This window comes from Pimephales promelas, chromosome 23 (assembly GCF_988280905.1).
Source record: "Pimephales promelas chromosome 23, fPimPro1.hap1.1, whole genome shotgun sequence".
Taxonomy (NCBI): Eukaryota; Metazoa; Chordata; class Actinopteri; order Cypriniformes; family Leuciscidae; genus Pimephales; species Pimephales promelas.
In genome coordinates, this window is record NC_142791.1 from 26,040,272 (window position 1) to 26,060,543 (window position 20,272).

At 34.7% G+C, this 20,272-nt stretch overlaps 1 protein-coding gene across 2 annotated transcripts in view; it reads right to left on the reverse strand.

Annotated features, from left to right (window-relative positions):
- pi4kaa (phosphatidylinositol 4-kinase, catalytic, alpha a) overlaps positions 1-20,272 on the reverse strand; it is a 48,253-nt gene continuing 27,981 nt past the window's right edge. Inside the window, exons 36-55 of one of the 2 annotated variants that reach the window (XM_039678157.2) lie at positions 19,980-20,107; positions 18,575-18,727; positions 17,122-17,201; positions 16,841-17,040; positions 15,981-16,071; positions 15,727-15,894; positions 14,133-14,186; positions 13,897-14,017; positions 12,947-13,076; positions 9,984-10,054; positions 9,813-9,885; positions 9,622-9,692; positions 9,431-9,540; positions 8,128-8,232; positions 7,923-8,048; positions 6,601-6,721; positions 5,515-5,674; positions 2,804-2,893; positions 2,630-2,713; positions 1-1,580 (exon numbers count right to left, since the gene is read on the reverse strand). In XM_039678157.2, the coding sequence (XP_039534091.2) occupies positions 1,529-1,580; positions 2,630-2,713; positions 2,804-2,893; positions 5,515-5,674; positions 6,601-6,721; positions 7,923-8,048; positions 8,128-8,232; positions 9,431-9,540; positions 9,622-9,692; positions 9,813-9,885; positions 9,984-10,054; positions 12,947-13,076; positions 13,897-14,017; positions 14,133-14,186; positions 15,727-15,894; positions 15,981-16,071; positions 16,841-17,040; positions 17,122-17,201; positions 18,575-18,727; positions 19,980-20,107 (2,188 nt within the window). In that variant the 3' untranslated portion in view covers positions 1-1,528. Of the gene's footprint in view, positions 1,581-2,629; positions 2,714-2,803; positions 2,894-5,514; positions 5,675-6,600; positions 6,722-7,922; positions 8,049-8,127; positions 8,233-9,430; positions 9,541-9,621; positions 9,693-9,812; positions 9,886-9,983; positions 10,055-12,946; positions 13,077-13,896; positions 14,018-14,132; positions 14,187-15,726; positions 15,895-15,980; positions 16,072-16,840; positions 17,041-17,121; positions 17,202-18,574; positions 18,728-19,886; positions 20,108-20,272 lie in introns of both variants that reach the window. The other variant, XM_039678156.2, reaches the window with a different exon arrangement.

Below are 20,272 nucleotides of genomic sequence, written 5' to 3' on the forward strand. Positions count from 1 at the left end.
TACATGCCGAATGACACACATAATGGTCACCACATATTCTGTAAGGTCAGGAAACTACATTTTCTTTTTGGGTTGAAGATCCCTGTTGGGAGTAAACACACTAAACAACATCTGAGTGAATCTCACGAACACAGGAAGACTTCACCCTGAAATCTTATTGATATTTCACAGAAAGAAAGGCCTATTTTCAGGAGCATTAAGATATTTTGCATATTATTATTTGGTATTAATAGCATTCTTCTTATTATTCTCGGTAATGCATTCAGAGAGTGTACTTCTCATTCTCTCAATCCGGATTCTCAGTACAATACAGTCAATATTTTTATTATATATATGAAGAGTTTAGATGCAAAAGCCTCTAAATGCCATTTGAAATTTTCTTCTTTAATGATGATTTTTATCAAACTTGTATATCTAAGTTCAGTAATTTCACTTAAATGACAATTAATAGGTAATCTTCATTGCCATTTAAGTGAAATCACTGAACTTAAATATACAAGCTTGAAAAAAATGATCATTCTAGAAGAAAATTTCAAATGACACTTAGAGGTTTTTCCATCTGAACTCTTCATATATATATATAAAAAAAAAATAAACACAAATTAATGGCAGTACAACAAATACCACCAATAACATAAATATTAATAAGTGGCATTTTGCATTATTTTGATTTAAAAAAAAAAATGTGGTTAAAAATGTGCCATGCACAGTCACAATGCAATACAAAAACTTAACAGTCCAAAAAATAGACACATTTCTAGAAAAGCTCTAATTTCTATCATTTTTAGACAGGTTTCGTGAGATTCACCCATTCATTACTGCAAAAAAAAGTATTTCTGTCCTGTTTTTCCAGATTCTGAAATCAGGATGCATTTACTTGAGAAGCAAAATGTCTTGTTTTATGAAATATTATATATAAACATTAAGTTTTTGCTTAAAACAAGAAAAAATATCTTGCTTTTCTGATTTAGTTTCTCGTTTTAAGCATAGACTCACTACTCGCCTCGAGTCATTTGGCTTCTCAGGTAAATGTGTCTTGCTTGAAGAATGTTTAGATATATTTTCTGGGGAAAACATAAGAAAACACATTTCAGACAAAATCATCTTTTGCAAGTGCAGTGCCGAACACAATGTATGGACAAAACACAACGCACAAACACTGATGTATTGCATAACACGGGTCATTTGCTGACGGCACACGATCTCCAGTGCAATTGGTGCCATAGTCTTAGAAATGGCTTCCTGGGTGACGCGACTGAACCCAGTAAAGATTCAAGTAGAGTTAAAGGATGTATTCATACGCATGGAATGTCACAAACCGTCATGGCAGTTGCCTTAAAGGGAGATTAGAGGACACACATGCAGCTTTCGGAGTACAGCGGATCACCCTGAGGACGCACCTGGACGCTGCCATCCGAGCCAATCAGAGTGGGTGAATTATTCAGATCTATAAAGTGCTCATTGTAATAGACTGATAGTAACTACTGATCTGAATCTGAGGCCGGTGAAGAGAAGTCGGATCTCAGTCTCAGTATGGGATCTGGTTCTGGTAGTATTGCAGCATGTCGTAGGTTTTGCTCCTGTATTGGAGAAACACACAATTTCGCTTTACAATGAGGTTTGATTTGTTAACATGAACTAAATATGAAAGATACCTCTTCTAAAGCCTTTCTTATTTTAGTAAATGTTCATTTTAATGCTGTATCTGTACATTTCATGGCGCTCCAGTAGTGGTCAAAAAGTGATATTTGTTTTTAATGACCTTGCAAATTTGATTAAAGCATCAAATTATGAGGAAAATATTTGATATATGTGGTAAGATCAAAACACTAAACTTGGTTAAAGTATTTATCTAAGAAATTATTTGGCATAAAACAGAGCAAACTACAGCTACAGGTTTTATTTCATGAAAAACAAAAAGCTCATACTGGCATAGGAACATAATCAGTGATTAATATTTCATTGGTTCTCTCTTGTTTTTGCATGCGTTCATAATTTCTTTGTATGACAGCCTGGACAAATATTAATGACGCACAATTTTTCATTGCGTTATCACTAGGGCTGTCAAACGATTAATCGCGATTAATCGCATCCAAAATAAAAGTTTGTGTTTACATAATATATGTGGGTGCACTGTGCATAATATAAATACACACACATGCTTGTATATATTTAAGAAATATTTTCATCTTTATATTTATATACAATTTATTTTATATATACATATTTTATATACAAATAATATTTTTTTCTTAAATATAAATATATATATAAAATAACTACACACAGTGCACCCACATATATTATATAAACACAAACTTTTATTTTGGATGCGATTAAGTAGTAATCACAAATAAAAGAATCGACTTCAAGCACAACTATACTCATTTTAAAAAAAAATTTAATAAAAGGTGAAAATGTCAATTTTGTGACACCTTCACAAAAGTGACATCACTTTTGGCCACTACTATAACTTGAACTAACAATGAACATTTGTTTTTTTTTTGGTAACTAATGTTAACAAATGAACAAATGTAAGGTAAAATGCAATAAGCAATGTTGACTAAGAGTGTTACTATGTTCACAACTCTGTCTTTGAATATCATGTGACATAAGTGATGTTTGTTACCTGCTACTGAGGAAGCAGCGCTCGATGACTTTAATCATGAAGGCCGCGGCTTCCTTCTCGCTCATATTGGGGTTGAACCTTTGCCTGCCGAACACAATGAACAACGATCAGTGTTTCAGAGGAACAAATGACAGATTCGAGCATTAAATTATGATTTAATATTCAGTAACGTACTTCAGGAGTTTGATAGTCTGTCCTCTGAAGCACGGCAACCCCGTGTCCAGCATCAACGTCACCAATGACACGACAGCATCCATATACGGCCTGAGATAAACCATTAAAGCACGGGCCGTCATATTTCTATAGCGCTTTATACAATACAGATCGTTTCAAAGCAGTTTTAATTCAGTGATAAAGCAGCTCTACAAAAGACGATAGTGTTGTCCTTCAGTTCAAGTCAGCTCAATGTTGATTCAGTTCAGTTCAATAACAGAGTTCATCAATTATAAAAACTAGATAATAGTGCACTGTAAAAAAATTATCATGGGGGTCTTGTAATTTTCATTTAAAAAAAAATGAAGGTGATAATTAAAAATATTGTGTATGTTTTATTAAAAACATTGTGGTTTAGTGTTGTATAGAAAATATTGAGAACATTTCACTAATAAAACCAAGAGATACATTTTCCTATTTTTTTAAGGAAACAAACACAGTTTTGAGGCTTGAATTGAGGAACTGATTAAGCTGATAAAATTAAGAAAAAAGGGCTACCAATTTATTTGAAGAGAATTAGCTTAATTAAGCGGTTTTATTTAGAGACACCATTGTTAGTTCCCAGCATGCTTTGCACATGGCTGGTAATGGAGAGGAAATATTGAAATTAAGTGTTTTATGTTATATTATTTTATGAAGCTAGCACGTATAGTTGTTTAATAATGCAATATAAAAGTCAAATGTAATTTCCACACACTTTTGAGCATCAAAAAGAATATTTCACTAAAAATATATTTACAGTGATGTGAATAAGTTTTGGCACCCATGCTAAAGTTGCCTAAAAAGAGGAATAAAAAATTATCTTTTGGATATTGATCTTAATGCCTTAATTAGAAAAATGAGGAAAACTCCAACCTTTAAGGACACAAATTTTCTTTGTGAATGAATAATGTATCATAAATAAATAAATGTTTTTCCTTAAAATACAGGGTGCATAAGTCAGGGCACCCCTATGTTAAATTCCCATAGAGTCAGGCAGATTTTTCTTTTTAAAAGCCAGTTATTTCATGGATCCAGGATAATATGCATCCTGATAAAGTTCCCTTGGCCTTTGGAATTAAAATCCCACATCATCACACACCTTCCACCACACCTAGAGATTGGCATGGGGTACTTTCCATAAGATCATCTTTCAATGCAAATCAAACCAGCTATTAGGCTAACTGAAGTAAAACCATGCCAATCTCTAGGTGTGGTGGAAGGTGTGTGATGATGTGGGGATATTTTAATTCCAAAGGCCAAGGGAACTTTATCAGGATGCATATTATCCTGGATCCATGAAATAACTGGCTTTTAAAAATAAAAATCTGCCTGACTCTATGGGAGTTTAACATAGGGGTGTCCTGACTTATGCACCCTGTATTTTAAGAAAAACATTTCTTTATTTGTGATACATTATTCATTTACAAAGAAAATGTGTGTCCTTAAAGGTTGGAGTTTTCCTCATTTTTCTAATTAAGGCATTAAGATCAATATCCAAAAGATTATTTTTTATTCCTCTTTTTAGGCAACTTTAGCATGGGTGTCCAAACTTATTCACATCACTGTAATTCATTGTATCATATACTAAATAATTAAGGGGGATTTTACATGATTTATTCAGGTAGATCCCATGAGGCTTAACTATTAAAAAATATTATGTGTAATTTTGTTACCATATTTTTTTTTTTTAAATTAAATAGCAGTAACATTTTTTTACAGTGTGTCATTATTCAGCTCAATTTATTTCAAATTGATAATATTACTGAAAATCAAGAAGAGTATTTTATAAAAAGGATTTCAAAAACAGGCATGCAATGTAAAATCTAATAACTATAAACCAGCTAATGCCCTATGCAATTTTAAAGTTGACCTATTACACCTCTTTTCAAAGTCTTGAGGTTTTTGGGCTCTACTACACTCTAAAAAATACTGGGTTGTTTCAACCCAAATTTGGGTCAAATATGGACAAACCCAAATGTTGGGTTAAAAATGTAATTAAAAAATTTACAGTTGAAGTGAAAGTTGAAGATTTTAAATTACATTTTTAACCCAACATTTGGGTTTGTCCATATTTGACCCAAATTTGGGTTGAAACAACCCAGCATTGTTTAGAGTGTAGAACAGGTTTTCCTGCTTGAATGTTGATTATTCTCCTCATATTCTCCATTGTTGCGGCTCATCTCTTCCCAGTCTGTCAGTAACTCTCTGTTTAGTTCCTGTCTCTATGAAGCCCCTCCTTCTGAAAAGCACAATGTGCTCTGATTGGTCGGCTAGATCAGTGTGTTCTGATTGGTCGAGCGCTTTGAAATGTCCCGCCCCTTACCAAAACTGCCAGTTTCAACACACTACTAACTAACTCAACCAGGCCCCGCCCCTTTTTCTGCATATGAATTATTTAAATGAGCAATACTGTGTTTGTTCCCAGGAGAAACCGAAGGAGTTCAGCAACAGTGACACTGATATAGAGAGGGACTTTGTGCTTTAGAACTTTGCAGAGCTTTTTTATGCTTTAACAGCAACATTACACACTTAAAGAAAGATGAACATAGAAAAAAGCAGAATAGGACCCCTTTAAAATATTCAGGTGGTTTGCAGTCGAAATCCTTCCCAGGCACACTCAAGTGTCAACACGTCTGACCTAATCTATCATCTCTGAGGATTCTGAAATATTGAACAGCGGCTTATCTCACCTTACGGCCAGGTATCCGCGCACACACATCTCCATGAACCATTTAAAGGGTGTGGCCTCCATCTTGCCGCCCATGATCATCACCATCTCGTCGGTCAGCTTGATGTCGGGCTCCCAGCCCAGATTCCCACCCGGAGAACTCTCAAACATGAAGCCGAAATCTACAAGATGAATAGATAAATATATAAAACACAAACTCAGTCTTTTCATCTTTTTTTTTTTTTTTTCTTTAAAAATCAAACATTAAATAACTGTATTTTTTTAATTATTAAAATTATATGAAATTTAAAAATCTAATAATTTTTGAGCTTATATAATGAAAATGTTTTATAGATATAATATTAAGAAAATTATAATATGTAGGAGTTACCAGGGATATTGTCAAACTGTTAAAAACATTTTTGTTAATTGCTAAAATAAAACAAAATAAATATAGAACTTAGAAAGGTTGAGCTCTAAATGGCAAACTGGAAATAAATTAAAGCAGAAAAAAAATTTAAATTATACCTAATTATACTATTTATATATATAAATAGAAAGCTTTTGTAACATACACAACCATTTAAAAGTTAAGATTTTTTTTTTTTTTTGGGAAAGAAATTAATATTTGTATTCAGCCAGAATTTATCAAAAATGACAGTACAGACATTTATAATGTTACAAAAGATTCTATTTCAAATAAATGCTGTTCTTCTGAACTTTCTATTCATGAAAATATCCTGAAAAAACTGTTTTCAACATTGATAATAATAATAATAAATTATTCTTGAGCAGCAAATCGTCATATCAGGATGATTTCTGAAGGATCATGTGACACTGAAGATTGGAGTAATGATCAGCTTTGATCACAAATAAATATAATCATATGCACCGAATAATTTGTTGTTATTGCATACTGTTTTATAATGTACAACAAAACACTGAGGTGCAAAAACGGTCTGTTTGACTTTGAATAAAATGGTAAAAGAGCGGGAGGACAAGAGTCAAATGATGGTGCAAGAAACCATGACTAACATAAGTGGAATTTGGGGAGGGGAATAAAATGCTACAAAGTAACGTTAAGCTAGTGTGGTTTAACCCGACTGACCGATGTGGATAAGATGGCCTTTGCTGTCCAGCATGATGTTGCCGTTGTGTCTGTCTTTGATTTGTAACAGGAAGAGCAGCAGACTGTACGCAGCCATACTCCGGATGAAGTTATATCGAGCCTTTAAAGAGAGAATAGACCATCAGATGCATTTAAGCAACTTAATAAAAACACATTAGCTGGAGCAAAACCGGAAACAAAGTATGTTCATCATTTTCTATTCTCTCAAGTGTGTTTTTTATTATTGTTGATCATGATCTGTGTACATATTTCTTGGTTTAAATTGATTTGAAGTGTATATGTGCAGATTCATAACTGTGCACTTGTGCAAATATATACAGTATGTGGAAGGATGGTTATACAGACAAAATAAAATCTTATTTTGTTATTATCTTATTAAAAATAATTAATGTTTAATGTAATTAATGTAACTAGGGCTGTCAAACGATTAATCGCGTCCAAAATAAAAATTTGTGTTTACATAATATATGTGGGTGCACTGTGTATAATTATTTTATATATATATATATATATATATATATATATAAATACACACACATGCTTGTATATATTTAAGAAATATTTTCATAGATTTATATATAATTTATATAATATATAAATATTTTATTTATAATTAATATTTTTTCTTAAATATACATGCATGTGTGTGTATTTATATATATATGAAGAGTTCAGATGCAAAAGCCTCTAAATGCCATTTGAAATTTTCTTCTTTAATGATGATTTTTATCAAACTTGTATATTTAAGTTCAGTAATTTCACTTAAATAACAATTAATAGGTAATTATCATTGCCATTTAAGTGAAATCACTGAACTTAAATATACAAGCTTGAAAAAAATGATCATTCTAGAAGAAAATTTCAAATGGCATTTAGAGGCTTTTGCATCTGAACTCTTCATATACAAAATAATTATACACAGTCCACCCACATATATTATGTAAACACAGACTTTTATTTTGAATGCGATTAATCGTTTGACAAAAACATTAAAAATTATAAAAAAGGAAAATGAGTTAAGCTGTTAAGCTGTAAATTTTGTTGCTAGAATATTGTATAAATGTATGAAGATATGTGTGCTTGTGTTTTGGAAAAAATTGGGCCATACCAAAGGAATTAAACTAATGTATTAAGAGTTCGAAAGAGGGGGTGGGAATCAATAAGTGATAAACTTCATCCCACTCCTTTTCAAGCAGCGGTGAAATTTTATTTGTTTGATCATCAGTGTTCTTTCGATTATTGTCTTATGTTGTAGACTTGTTTATTGAATGCTTGAAATTTAAAAAAAAATTGGTTGTCACCTTCTGGTAGGCCAGCGTGGACTCGTCACCGTACTGGTTTCTGAAGTAGTCGTACATGCCAAAGTCGGTCTGCCGGCCGAGCTGATCACGGGACTTGCAGTCGGGAATGCATTCGATCACGCCACACTGAAAGAATGAAACAGGAAGTCCAGGTAAGCAGAACTTCAGCAGAAGAGCAATATCAGGAAGCTCAAGGGTCACTCACTCCAGGGGCGGTGGCCACCACTCTGTACGGGAACACAAACAGGTCCAAACCCACGAGCTGGAAGATGTTCTTGAAGAGGCCAATGATCTGAAGAGCGAGCATGTCCTGATACAAGAGAAACAAAAATCAATCAATCAATTTATTGGACAATAATTATTTGGGAGAATTTCATGAAAACCCACACAGGTCATATTGATTTCACCCCAAAATGCATTTGATATGCTTTCAGTGCATTCATAGTATACATTAATAATTACATCATACTGCTATCAATTGTAATTTGTCCAGATTATTTTTACTTGTAATATATCAAAATAAATGCACACTATCACTCAAAAGTTTGGGGTTGGTAAGATTTTTTTATGTTTATGAAAGAAGTATTTTATGCTCAACAAGGCTGCATTCAATCAAAAATAGTAATAAAAAACTGTAATATTGTGATATTACATTAGAATATGAAATAATTGATTTTCTATGTGAATATATAGTGAAGTGTAATTTATTCCTGTGATCAAAGCTGTATTTTCAGCATCATTACTCCAGTCTTCAGTGTCACATGATCCTACAGAAATCACTCTAATATGATGATTTGATGCTCAAGAAACATTTATTACTATTATTATTATCAATGTTGAAAACAGTTGTGCTGCTTCATATGTTTGTGGAAATCATGATGCATCTCCTTTAAGGATTCTCTGATGTATAGAAAGGTCAAAAGAACAGCGTTGATTTGAAATATAAGTCTTTTGTAGCATTATAAATGTTTTAAATGTCACTTTTAATCATTTTGTTGCATCCTTGCTGAATAAAAGTATTAATTGCATTTAAAATTGCAATTAAAAAATTGCATGAAAAAAACCTTACTGACCCCCACATTTTTAAATGGTAGTGTATATATAAAATATTTATTATTATATCATATTTTGTAAATTATATTTACCTATTTTTCATATTTACATTGTAACAGTAATGAAAATTAGTTTTTTTTCAATACACTACTGAGATTTTTATGCCCTAAATTATTACATGATTAACTAAATGTTTTTTTTTCCATGTACATTTCTAAAATGCACTTTCTGTAAAGCTGCTTTGAAACAATATGCATTGTGAAAAGCGCTATACAAATAAATTTGAATTTAATTGAATTGATGAAAATGTAAAACATCAGAACAGTCCAACAATTTCTTTTTATTTTGGAGTAAGCTATGATACAGACTTCAGAGGATTTGTGAGATTCACCCATTTACATTTAAATTTGTCCCAAAAAAAAAAACTGATGCAAGCTTCTTCCCATGATACTGACCTGTCTGCAATCATCGCCCACTTTAAAGATGGCCGCCTGCCAGCAGACCTTTTGAGCCATCTCTGAACTCTCTTCACCTTCATCCGGAGAGTCTGACGGGCAGCGCAGACCTGCAGACAGACAACGGGCCGCTCAGGACGACAATACAGAAAAACTGCATTTACATTAGCATCACTGCATGTGTGACTCACCCTCTTTTTCAAGCTCGCTAACTCCACACCTCTTCACTTTGAATTTAGCCAGATAAGGGGCTTTGGCAGCACTGTAAAAACAAGCTAATGTTAATGACCTCATCAATCACATGTGCAATGTAAACACATGTTGTCAATACTGGAGATAGCATGTGAACAAAAGAACGAGAGTACACGGTCAGCTGTGATACCTCTGCATAGGTGTTCCTGACTTGTAGTCGATATCGAGGACGATGGCTTCTGGATTGCTCGGCAAATAGCACCCTGATAACAGTGTTAGAAACGTTATGAAAGATCAGTGAAAAATACTGAAGTTGTATGAGAGCGATTACTCTTATCACAAGTAACTATATTAAAATGACCTGGCTGAACTTTGATTTCTGACAGCGCCTTCAGACACGCTCTCTTCCTCTCATCTCCTTTTGGAACAGGCCTGGAAAACAAGAACAGCAATCTTTGATCTCTATTCTATTTAAAATTATGCCTATTTTCAAATTAAGGCCCATTCAAAACAAGGACAATAACGATAAAGAAATAACTGTAAAAAAAGGATCGATGTCGTTGGAATCACTTCCAGAATGATTTTTTTCCAGCTGATGAATGATAAAAACATTGACAGGCAATCAGCAATGTCCAATTTAAGTGATATTTCCCAATTCCCATGATACTGACCTGACTGCATTCATGATTTGCAACAGGCGTGGAAACTAAGAATAGTTTCCAAAAATGAACCGCTACATTTTTAGGCATTATAGGCATACGTCATATGTAAAAGCTCTTTCAAAAAGGAAATTCATAGTATCCTATAACAGGGATTCACAATTTTATGGTAGCACTTCATGTTACATACTATGTACTTGGGGTTGCCAACTTCAGAAAAGAAAAATGCAGGACAATTGTGGTTCTTTACATGAAAATAAGGGACACTTAAAATATGTGTACGGTATCACACAGTATGTGTCATTTCAGGCTCGTACGCGTTTAAAAGGTTCTCAGGCATAAACAGTGTTTGGGTAACCTATTTATGTACAATTTAATTTTAAAACGAATTTTAAGCAAAAAAAGTCACATTAAACAATGTTCAAAATATAGAAAGCTTTTGTAACATTATACACTACATTTTAAAGAAATTAAAGAAAGTAACAGCCAACTTTTATTCAGCAAGGGCGCATTAAAGTAATCATAAGTGACAGTAAAGACATTTATAATGTTACAAAAGCTTTTTTTTAATTTCGAATTAAAGGAGTAGTTCACTTTTAAAAAAACTTTTGCTGATAATTTACTCACCCCCATGTCATCCGAGATGTCCATGTCTTTCTTTCTTCAGTTGAAAAGAAATTAAGGTTTTTGATGAAAACATTCCAGGATTTTCTCCATATAATGGACTTCAATGGGGTCCAAACGGTTCAAGGTCCAAATGAGAGTTTCAGTGCAGCTTCAAAGGGCTTTAAACGACACCAGACGATGAATAAGGGTCTTATCTAGGACCCTTCGAGTCATGACTCGAAAAAATATTTATTCATTTTGATGAACGAGTTTGAACAGGAGAGTCACGAACACTCATCACAGAACAGAGCAAGGCGAGCATTTGTGCTTATAAAACTTAAACTTTTTTATTTATTTTTGAAATGGCCGGTCGTTTCGCTTGATAAGACCCTTATTCATCGTCTGGTGTCGTTTAAAGCCCTTTGAAGCTTCACTGAAACTGTCATTTGGACCTTGAACCGTTTGGTTCCCATTGAAGTCCATTATATGGAGAAAATCCTGGAATGTTTTCATCAAAAGCCTTAATTTCTTTTCGACTGAAGAAAGAAAGACATGGACATCTTGGATGACATGGGGGTGAGTAAATTATCAGCAAAAGTTTTTTTTAAAGTGAGCTACTCCTTTAATTTATTTTGAACCTTCTATTAATCAAAGAATCTTGAATTAAATGTAATAACTAGGCACTAACCGTGGCACTAACCATGAACCTACCCCTAAACCTAACCGTGACCCGTGTGGTTACTTTAGATTACCCAGTACTTTGTAAGGTAAGATCACTGCAAGTACAGGTAAGTGCACGTACTGTGAGATAAAGTGCAACCATTTTTTTAATTATCTAAACCTCTTTGAGCTAATTGTGAAATAGTGGTTGCACTTTATTTTACAGTACTTGATTTTTCCATGTACTTACCGGATACTTGTCCACAAAAGCACTGGGTAATATAAGTTAACACATGGGTTAACGTTAAGGGAAGGAACAGGGTTTGTACATAGTTATTATCCAGTCAGTGTCATTACTACAATAAGTACATAGTGTGTGCATGCAAAACAGGTCTGTCAAATAAAGGAAAAACCAAAATAGTAAAACACGGACTTGAAGTACTCCCTTTGATTTTAAGTTAATATTTAACACATTTGCATTTTTATGCTTTTCTGTTGACATGCACACCTTTTTTTTAGTGTTTCTTTTTAATTGGAAATTAGAAATTAAAATTTGTACTTTGATATTTTTATGGTCCAATTAATTATTTGTTTTTCATTAACTAACAAACTGATTTTAACCTTCAAATGGTCTTCGTTTCCTGTTTACACTTCTGGGCTTCGAGGTCTATACGACCCCAACAATTGATTGAGTCATTGTACAAAAAATATATATTTTTAATCATACAAATAATATATCATTTTTTTTGTTTACTTCTCATCTATTCATTAATGCTGTGTTTTTGGAGATATAAAGTAGCTTTTGTATCCATATAACCCACAATGCCTCAACTATACCATTATTAATGTTTTTATGATACATTGCATTTATGCCCTAGTACTAGGCCTTCATTTCTGTGTAAAAATTTTCAGATTTATAACGGATTTTTATTTATTTATTTTTTTGGGACACATGAAGAATATATTTAGTTTTTTTCACATTTGCCATTCATTTCAATGTGGGGTCATATTGACCCCGACGACCAGAAGTGTAAACATTTTTTTACATACCTTCAGAACAACCGAATCAAGCCCAGTTTTTGTGTGTGTGTATAGATAGATAATGTATCAAAAGTCACAAAATCTTATTCCACTTGATTAAGTAAAAGTCGATTGGGGTCGTATAGACCCCATGACCCGATTGAGGGTTAATTTTAAGGCATCATCGTATGCATCCTTCAGGTATAACACAACCCATAATGCACTGATATTAAATCAGTGAATAAATGATCGCAGACGGAGTTGAAAGAAATATAACCATTATATGTTTTTAATCTGTTATATTTAAGTTCTGAGGCCGTCTAGGAAGGTTACAGCCATCGTCGGCAGTAGTGTGACAGTTCATGTGTGTAGAGCGTACTTGATAATGGCAGAGACGTTGGTGATCTTGTTGAAGAAGTCAAACTCGCGCTGGTAGAAGTCTTTAGCGGGGCCCGACAGAGAGTGTGTCATCTCTTCCACCATCTGCTCCAGAAGCTCACCGATGTCCGCTGCACCACAACACAAACCCAGCACTCAATAAATACACATCAATCTTAGCATGTGTTCACACTTCTTTTAGTTCAAAAACATAAATGATACATTTAGTCCTGGTTCGTTTAGCATTCACACTGTCATTTTTACCCCGAGCCTAAAGATCCGAAGGGCTAAGTGTGCAGACATCTAATGGCATTTTCACTAACTCATTAAGAGCTTAAATAATGTGTCAAAACAGCAGCATGAATTCCTCTGTTGCACACAAACAAGGATCTACTGAAAGGAGAAGTGCTTCTGACGCCTGTACTGAACTGTAATGGGCAACATAGATCATGTGACAAGAGGAACCAGGTATGCTTTGAGCATTCTGTCCTTTTAGGGATGTTTTTGGTTCACTTAGACGCATTTGGTTCGTGTTACGCTAGGGTTAATCGAACTGCACCAGAGTTTGTTTGGAAATGTGGGTCTCGGTCCGCTTGTTTGGTGCATGTAAGGGTTTGGATGTTACTGTTCACACTAAACAAACAGAGGTCCTTTTAATTGAACCAAAACAGTAAAGTGTGAACACACCCTTAGACCCTAACATCTCATGTCATTCTAAACCTAATGTGCTGCTATAAATATTTAACACCGACATGTAATCTGTATGTGTTGCCATGTGAACGTGAAAAATTACTGGCAGGGAGAGAGCCGCCTCCAAGTTTCTGATTGGCTAATGCATGGGTCATGCTCAGAGGCATTTCAGACTTTTGAACGGTAGTGTATGTAAAATTGAATTAATCTGTCTAATAATGGCAAACAACGGGACACATTCAGACTGAACAGTTTACGTACGGTCTTTCTGATGGCCTTCCTCGTCCAGGTAGATGTTGGTCTTCATGTTCCATATGAACTGATGAGCGAGGAGCTGGGACTTCTGCGCGGCCCACAGGATGTATTCGCGCACGTAACCCATCTGTCAAAAATGGCAGGTAAAATGTTAATAACAGCCCAGGGGTGAATGAAAAGACTGCTTTTGTTAACAAAAGGCAGAGGTAGCTCAGGAAAGGTCACAGTTCACTCTTTCTCACCTTGTCATAGCGCAGTGCTTGAACGATTTGAGGAATGTAAAACAAAATGGCGTCCTGTAAGAGAAACGCAAGATCACAAAAAAAAACACAATGAACAAAATTTCAATCTGTTCCTCATACAAAGAATAAAGTGACATAAGGACCACTTTTATGACACGCTTGTGGTGTTTAAAGTGTGAACACCCTTTAAAACATCTCATTTTGTGCTCCACAGAGGACAGGTTTGGAAAGGCTATAAGCTATAATTACATCAATAGAAAATGTAGCTAAAGCACAGCTATCAAATAACTGATATTGATAGAGAGCAAAAAAAAAATGCTGAGCATAATAACTAGGGTTACTTTGTTTATTTGTTCAGGTTGTTTTATGTGATATCGGGCAACACTTACTTTGTCATCCAAACCTAGTTGAGCTAATTGTAAAATACTAAAACACTTCTGATCAGTTGAATGCATCCATGCTGATTAAAAGTATTCATTTATAATAATAATAATGATGATAATACAATTTTAAAAGTGTGATTTCTACTGGAAAAGTCATGGGAATTAACGTTAAAAATATTAAATGAATTAAAAAAAAATTATGAATATAATTTTTCTAGTTAAGTGAAAATATAAAATATTGTATTAGATAGAAACTTGCATACAGGGTGCATAAGTCAGGACACCCCTATGTTAAATTCCCATAGAGTCAGGCAGATTTTTATTTTTAAAAGGCAGTTATTTCATGGATCCAGGATAATATGCATCCTGATAAAGTTCCCTTGGCCTTTGGAATTAAAATATCCCCACATCATCACACACCTTCCACCACACCTAAAGATTGGTATGGTTTTACTTCAGTTAGCCTAATAGCTGGTGTGATTTGCATTGAAAGATGATCTTATGGAAAGTACCCCATGCCAATCTCTAGGTGTGGTGGAAGGTGTGTGATGATGTGGGGATATTTTAATTCCAAAGGCCAAGGGAACTTTATCAGGATGCATATTATCCTGGATCCATGAAATAACTGCCTTTTAAAAATAAAAATCTGCCTGACTCTATGGGAATTTAACATAGGGGTGCCCTGACTTATGCACCCTGTATTTAAAGGAAAAACGTTTATTTATTTATGATACATTATTCATTCACAAAGAAAATTTGTGTCCTTAAAGGTTGGATTTTTCCTCATTTTTCTAATTAAGGCATTAAGATCAATATCCAAAAGATGATTTTTTATTCCTCTTTTTAGGCAAATTTAACATGGGTGTCCAAACTTATTCACATCACTGTATATATACAGTGTATATATATATATATATATATATATATATTCACACATACACACACACACACACACACACACACACATAATTATAATTAAAATTTTATAATATTTAAATATTTATATTTGAATATTTAATAAAAAAAATTATTATATTAATATTCTATTATTAAATTTAACTAATTTAACTAACTAACTGCCACTCATAGTTTACGTAAATAAAATACGAGCAGCTTTGTCATAACAGCAGAAGACCAGAAATATCTTCAATTTTGCATTTAAAGTCAGAGGTTGAGAAGCATTGCTCTAGCGCCGCCCTGCTGGTACCTACAGGAGGGAAGGAGCGAAGGACTTTGACTCCATACTGAGCGGTGAGCGGATGAGGAGGGTACATGCTGGAGAAGTACGAGAGGCCGGTGGGAGGATCCGCAGGAGCCCAGCACAGAATGTGGCTCAGTTCCGGAGAATCAGCATCAATGGTGTGCCACGTCACCAGGAACTATGGGAAAAACACATGCCACATTGAGAGTGATTTATAACACACTGGCAGTTCATGTCCTGTTGTGGCAGAATGGCAGCTCTAACCTTCACTGCCTCCGGCACATCGCTAACAGCCCCAGGATCCAGTCGAACCAGACGGGTCACTTCAGCCACGATGGCGTCTGCGTTTTTGAACCTACAAAAGCAAGAAAAGAGGTCAAACGTTGACATCAAAACATGAGCTCTGTAACAAAACCGTCTAGGCAGGATCTGAACTGAAAAGAAACCTCATTTTGCTAATCAAATGATGCAATAAAAAATGCATTATTAAACACACAAATAATATAATCCATTTTTAATTTGGCAACGCAGAGCTATTTTAAGCAACAATTTTCAGTATTGAATTAATTATGTACAGTACATAGTGTAAAGAGTATATGAATATAGTTTTTGTAATTCTCAATATTTTTTAATTGATGATTCTCATTAATTCATTAATATCATTCCAGATTTTATTTGGCAATTGATACGATTGATACGAGTTAATCAAAAGATTTAAAACAATTCTTTGTGTGTAAAATAATATTTTTTAAATATTATTAATTTTATTTATTATTTTATTTATTTAATAAATTATATTTATTAAATACTTTTTAATAATATAATATAATATAATATAATATAATATAATATAATATAATATAATATAATATAATATAATATAGTTTTGGAACAATGCATTACTATTATAAAAAAACAGTTTTATTCATTAAGCCATTTAAAATATTTTTTCCCATCTGAATTCGACACACTATATTCTGGAATGGTATTTTGCACAAAGTTTGCTACAGTTGGTCAAAATGACATAAAAGGAGATGATCAACACCAAGATGCCTTAAAATACAGTCTAGGTAGACAGCTCACTAGAGTTTGGGACAGAGCTAATAGTCCTGTTGTTGGTGTACCTGGCTGGAAGCTGCATGGCCAGGTACGGAGCGATACTCCAGGCCAAATTGACATTGTCCTTCCATTGTTTCTCACTCAGGTTGATGTATTTGGACCTCCAGTTAGAGATGCTGGTCTCTACCGACTGCTCGGTGGCGATGGCCAGCTCCTGTGTTGATAGCGGGTTGTACCACGTGGTCAGTCTCTCGATCTCACTGGCCTGTTGAGAAAGCAGAGATGCTCAAGATTTGCTTATCAGGAAGTGAAGATGAAATCCGCTTAGGGAAAAGGCGTCCCTTACCAGTAAGGCCAACAGTAACGTCCTGCGTTTCATGTAGTACTTGTGCAACTGGGTGCCTCTGTTGCTCTTTTTGGACATCCCTATAGTGAATAGACACAACAGAAGACACGAGAAAGCATGAGAGAGCTGAATAAAAGCCTAAAATCAAACATGTTCAGCACATAAAGCGATGAAAATTTGGACTTAACCGCTCATGTATTCATTTGAATTAGTTTTTGCGATCACTTTATGAACTTTTTAAAGCGTCAAAGTGGTAGTTGCTTAGCTGTCAATGGAAGGACAGAAATCCTTCAGATTTCATTAAAGGGATAGTTCACTTTGAAATGAATTGTTGATATGTTTTATCTTACCTCAAGGGCATCCAAGATGTAGGTGTCTTTGTTTCTGCAGTATTTTCAATTTTTAAATTTTTAGGTCAAACCGTTCTTGTCTGTCAGTCATATAATGGAGGTCTATGGTCACCACCTCAAAGGGCATGCACAGAGACGTCCAAATTAAACATGATTTAATGACTCGTAAATGTAAGTACACACTGATGGCCTAAGACACGAAACGAGCGGTTTGTGTGAGAAAACGAACAGTATTTATTTAGTTTTTACCTCTTCTAATCACAGTCACGTCCAAGTGATCTGAGGCAATCGCAAGCGCCGGAAATGATCTCTCGCGCGGTTGTGGGAAAAAAAAAAAAAAAATCAATGTTTATCTAAATATGTTTAGATCTTCACAGTGAAGGATAACACTTCTGAAATCTCTGTTTAAACAATGAGTGACGTAAACGCGCGAGAGATCACTTCCGGGGCTTTCCGGCACTTGCGCAGATAGAAACGCCCTCGCCCTCATATCACTTGGACGTGACTGTGGTTACAAGAGGTAAAAACGATATAAATACTGTTCGTTTTCTCACAAAAACCGCTCGTTTTGTGTTTTAGGCCATCAATATGTACTTACATTTACGAGTCATTAAATCATGTTTAATTTGGACTTCTCTGTGCATGCTCTTTGAGGTGGTGACCATAGACCTCCATTATATGACTGACAGACAAGAACAGTTTGACCTAAAAATATCAAAATTGAAAATACTGTGTGGAAACAAAGACACCTACATCTTGGATGCCCTTGAGGCAAGTTAAATATATAAAAAATTAATATCAAAGTGAACTATCCCTTAAAAATATCTTCATTTTTGTTCCGAAAATATTAAACAAGTCTTACAGATCTTACAAAAACCAAAAGACTCTTTAAAATGCAATGTTCACAATGCATGATGCTAAAAAAAAATAAAGAGAGTAATCAGTGAAACAATGGCCACTTGTTAGTTTCCAGTAGCTCAGAAAGCACTTATTGCTCATCTGAGTGTCCTGCTGACTCTTAACAATCAGGGAGATCACAGCATTAGCAGGTGGACATTGGCTAAGCAGATTAAACTATTAAAACGAATCAGGATGAGCGATACCTGATTTCTTCGAGGTGGTGGACATCCCGCTGGACAGGGGGTAGGTGTTAATCCAGCCCTGAGCGCTCTGCTGCCGCGAACCCACGTCCATGTTATTCCTGGGGTCCGTGGCGTTCATCACCGACAAACTGTTCAGGGACGGATCCTGGTTGTCTGTGAAAGGAAACGTCGTCAAGCCAAGGATTTTGTCGAATTTTAATCTCCTTTCTGATACCAAACACCTAAACTATTAAGGGTGAATCTCACGAAGAGCATGTGCAGGTCACATCTCTCACTAAAATCACAAGAAAAAAGATATTATATTTAGCATAAATAAAAATACGCCAATTTATTTATCATTCATATTTGTTTTTTAACATTTATGCACATTTCTCCAAATTCTCATTACTTCAATACACTCAAATGTTTTTCTTTTGAGTTGATTTGTAATTGCAATTATTCTTTCAGAGATGAATCTCATTAGATTTTCATTTACATATTGCGTTTTGCAATTTACTCATTTAACAGGAAACGATTTTACACGTATTTCAAATACTTATTAAATACATATTTTGAGCACAATTTTCTTGTGTAAAAAATGTTTTGATGGGGGGAAAATTAGTGCACTACATAATATAATATTTTTTTTGTTTTGGGAAAATGTGCATAATTGTCAAAAAGAAAACGTCACTGCAAAAATGCAAATCCTCGTAAAATAGATTTCATATTTATTTCTTTGATTTAGAGGTGACGTATGACCTGGACATGTTCTTGGCAGTTTCTGTGAAATTCACCCTTTAATTACACCATTTCAACTTTCTTTCCCTTTTACTATTCCAGCACTTTTTCTCCTGTCCTATTTCCATTTTCTTTAATGAATTATTAACACACAGCATTTCGAGGAAGTGAAGCCTGCAAATTATACATTCGACGAGTAAATACCAAGCGAAGCAACTGATTTGTGGTGATGTCTGGCGATGTAGCACATCACACGATGGAGAGGCTTTAAGGGACGAATGAAGTCTCAATTAGTTCTCTGGTATTGAAATGATCATGCATTTTACATGAAACTAAGCGCTAATGTTCTGATGAGCTCATGTTTTCTACGATGGATAGAGAAGGGTGGTGGCGGTGAGGGAGGAGGGGGGGTGGGGGTGAAGACGGGACGGATGCATTTGTCAATTTGCGCTTAGCAAACAAATTGATAAATTTGGCTGCCAGGATGATTGCCGTGCATTTTTACTGTTGGTTTCAAATTTGCCATGCAAATTTGAACCTCATAAACAAGCTCCTGCTGCACTGTAGTTGCACAGTTGTAGCAAGAGAGGCTTACTTAATATCGATAGCGGAGAAGTGCTGGAAACGATAAGCGATCCGAAAATCCCAGCAGATAGGGAGCTTTGAGGGGGATTGGAGCCAAGCTCACCGGGTGGCACGAGCTGACTAGCAGCTAGGTACTTCTTATCCGAGAGGATGCTGGCGTAGAAGCGGATCATTATGCTGATGTCCTCGCGCAGACGTTTGTCTCCTTGCGTGGGGAACTTCGATGTGACACTGAAAAAAAAAATAAAAAATTTACTAAAGAAGGACACGGCAGACAAATAAATAAGTTTTTTAGCTCAACAGAGACTGCTAACTTTTCCAGCAGCTCTGGTTCTAGAAGTATTTTCCCCATTTTCTCAACAAGCGTTTATCATATCAAAAACTCCAATATTTTCA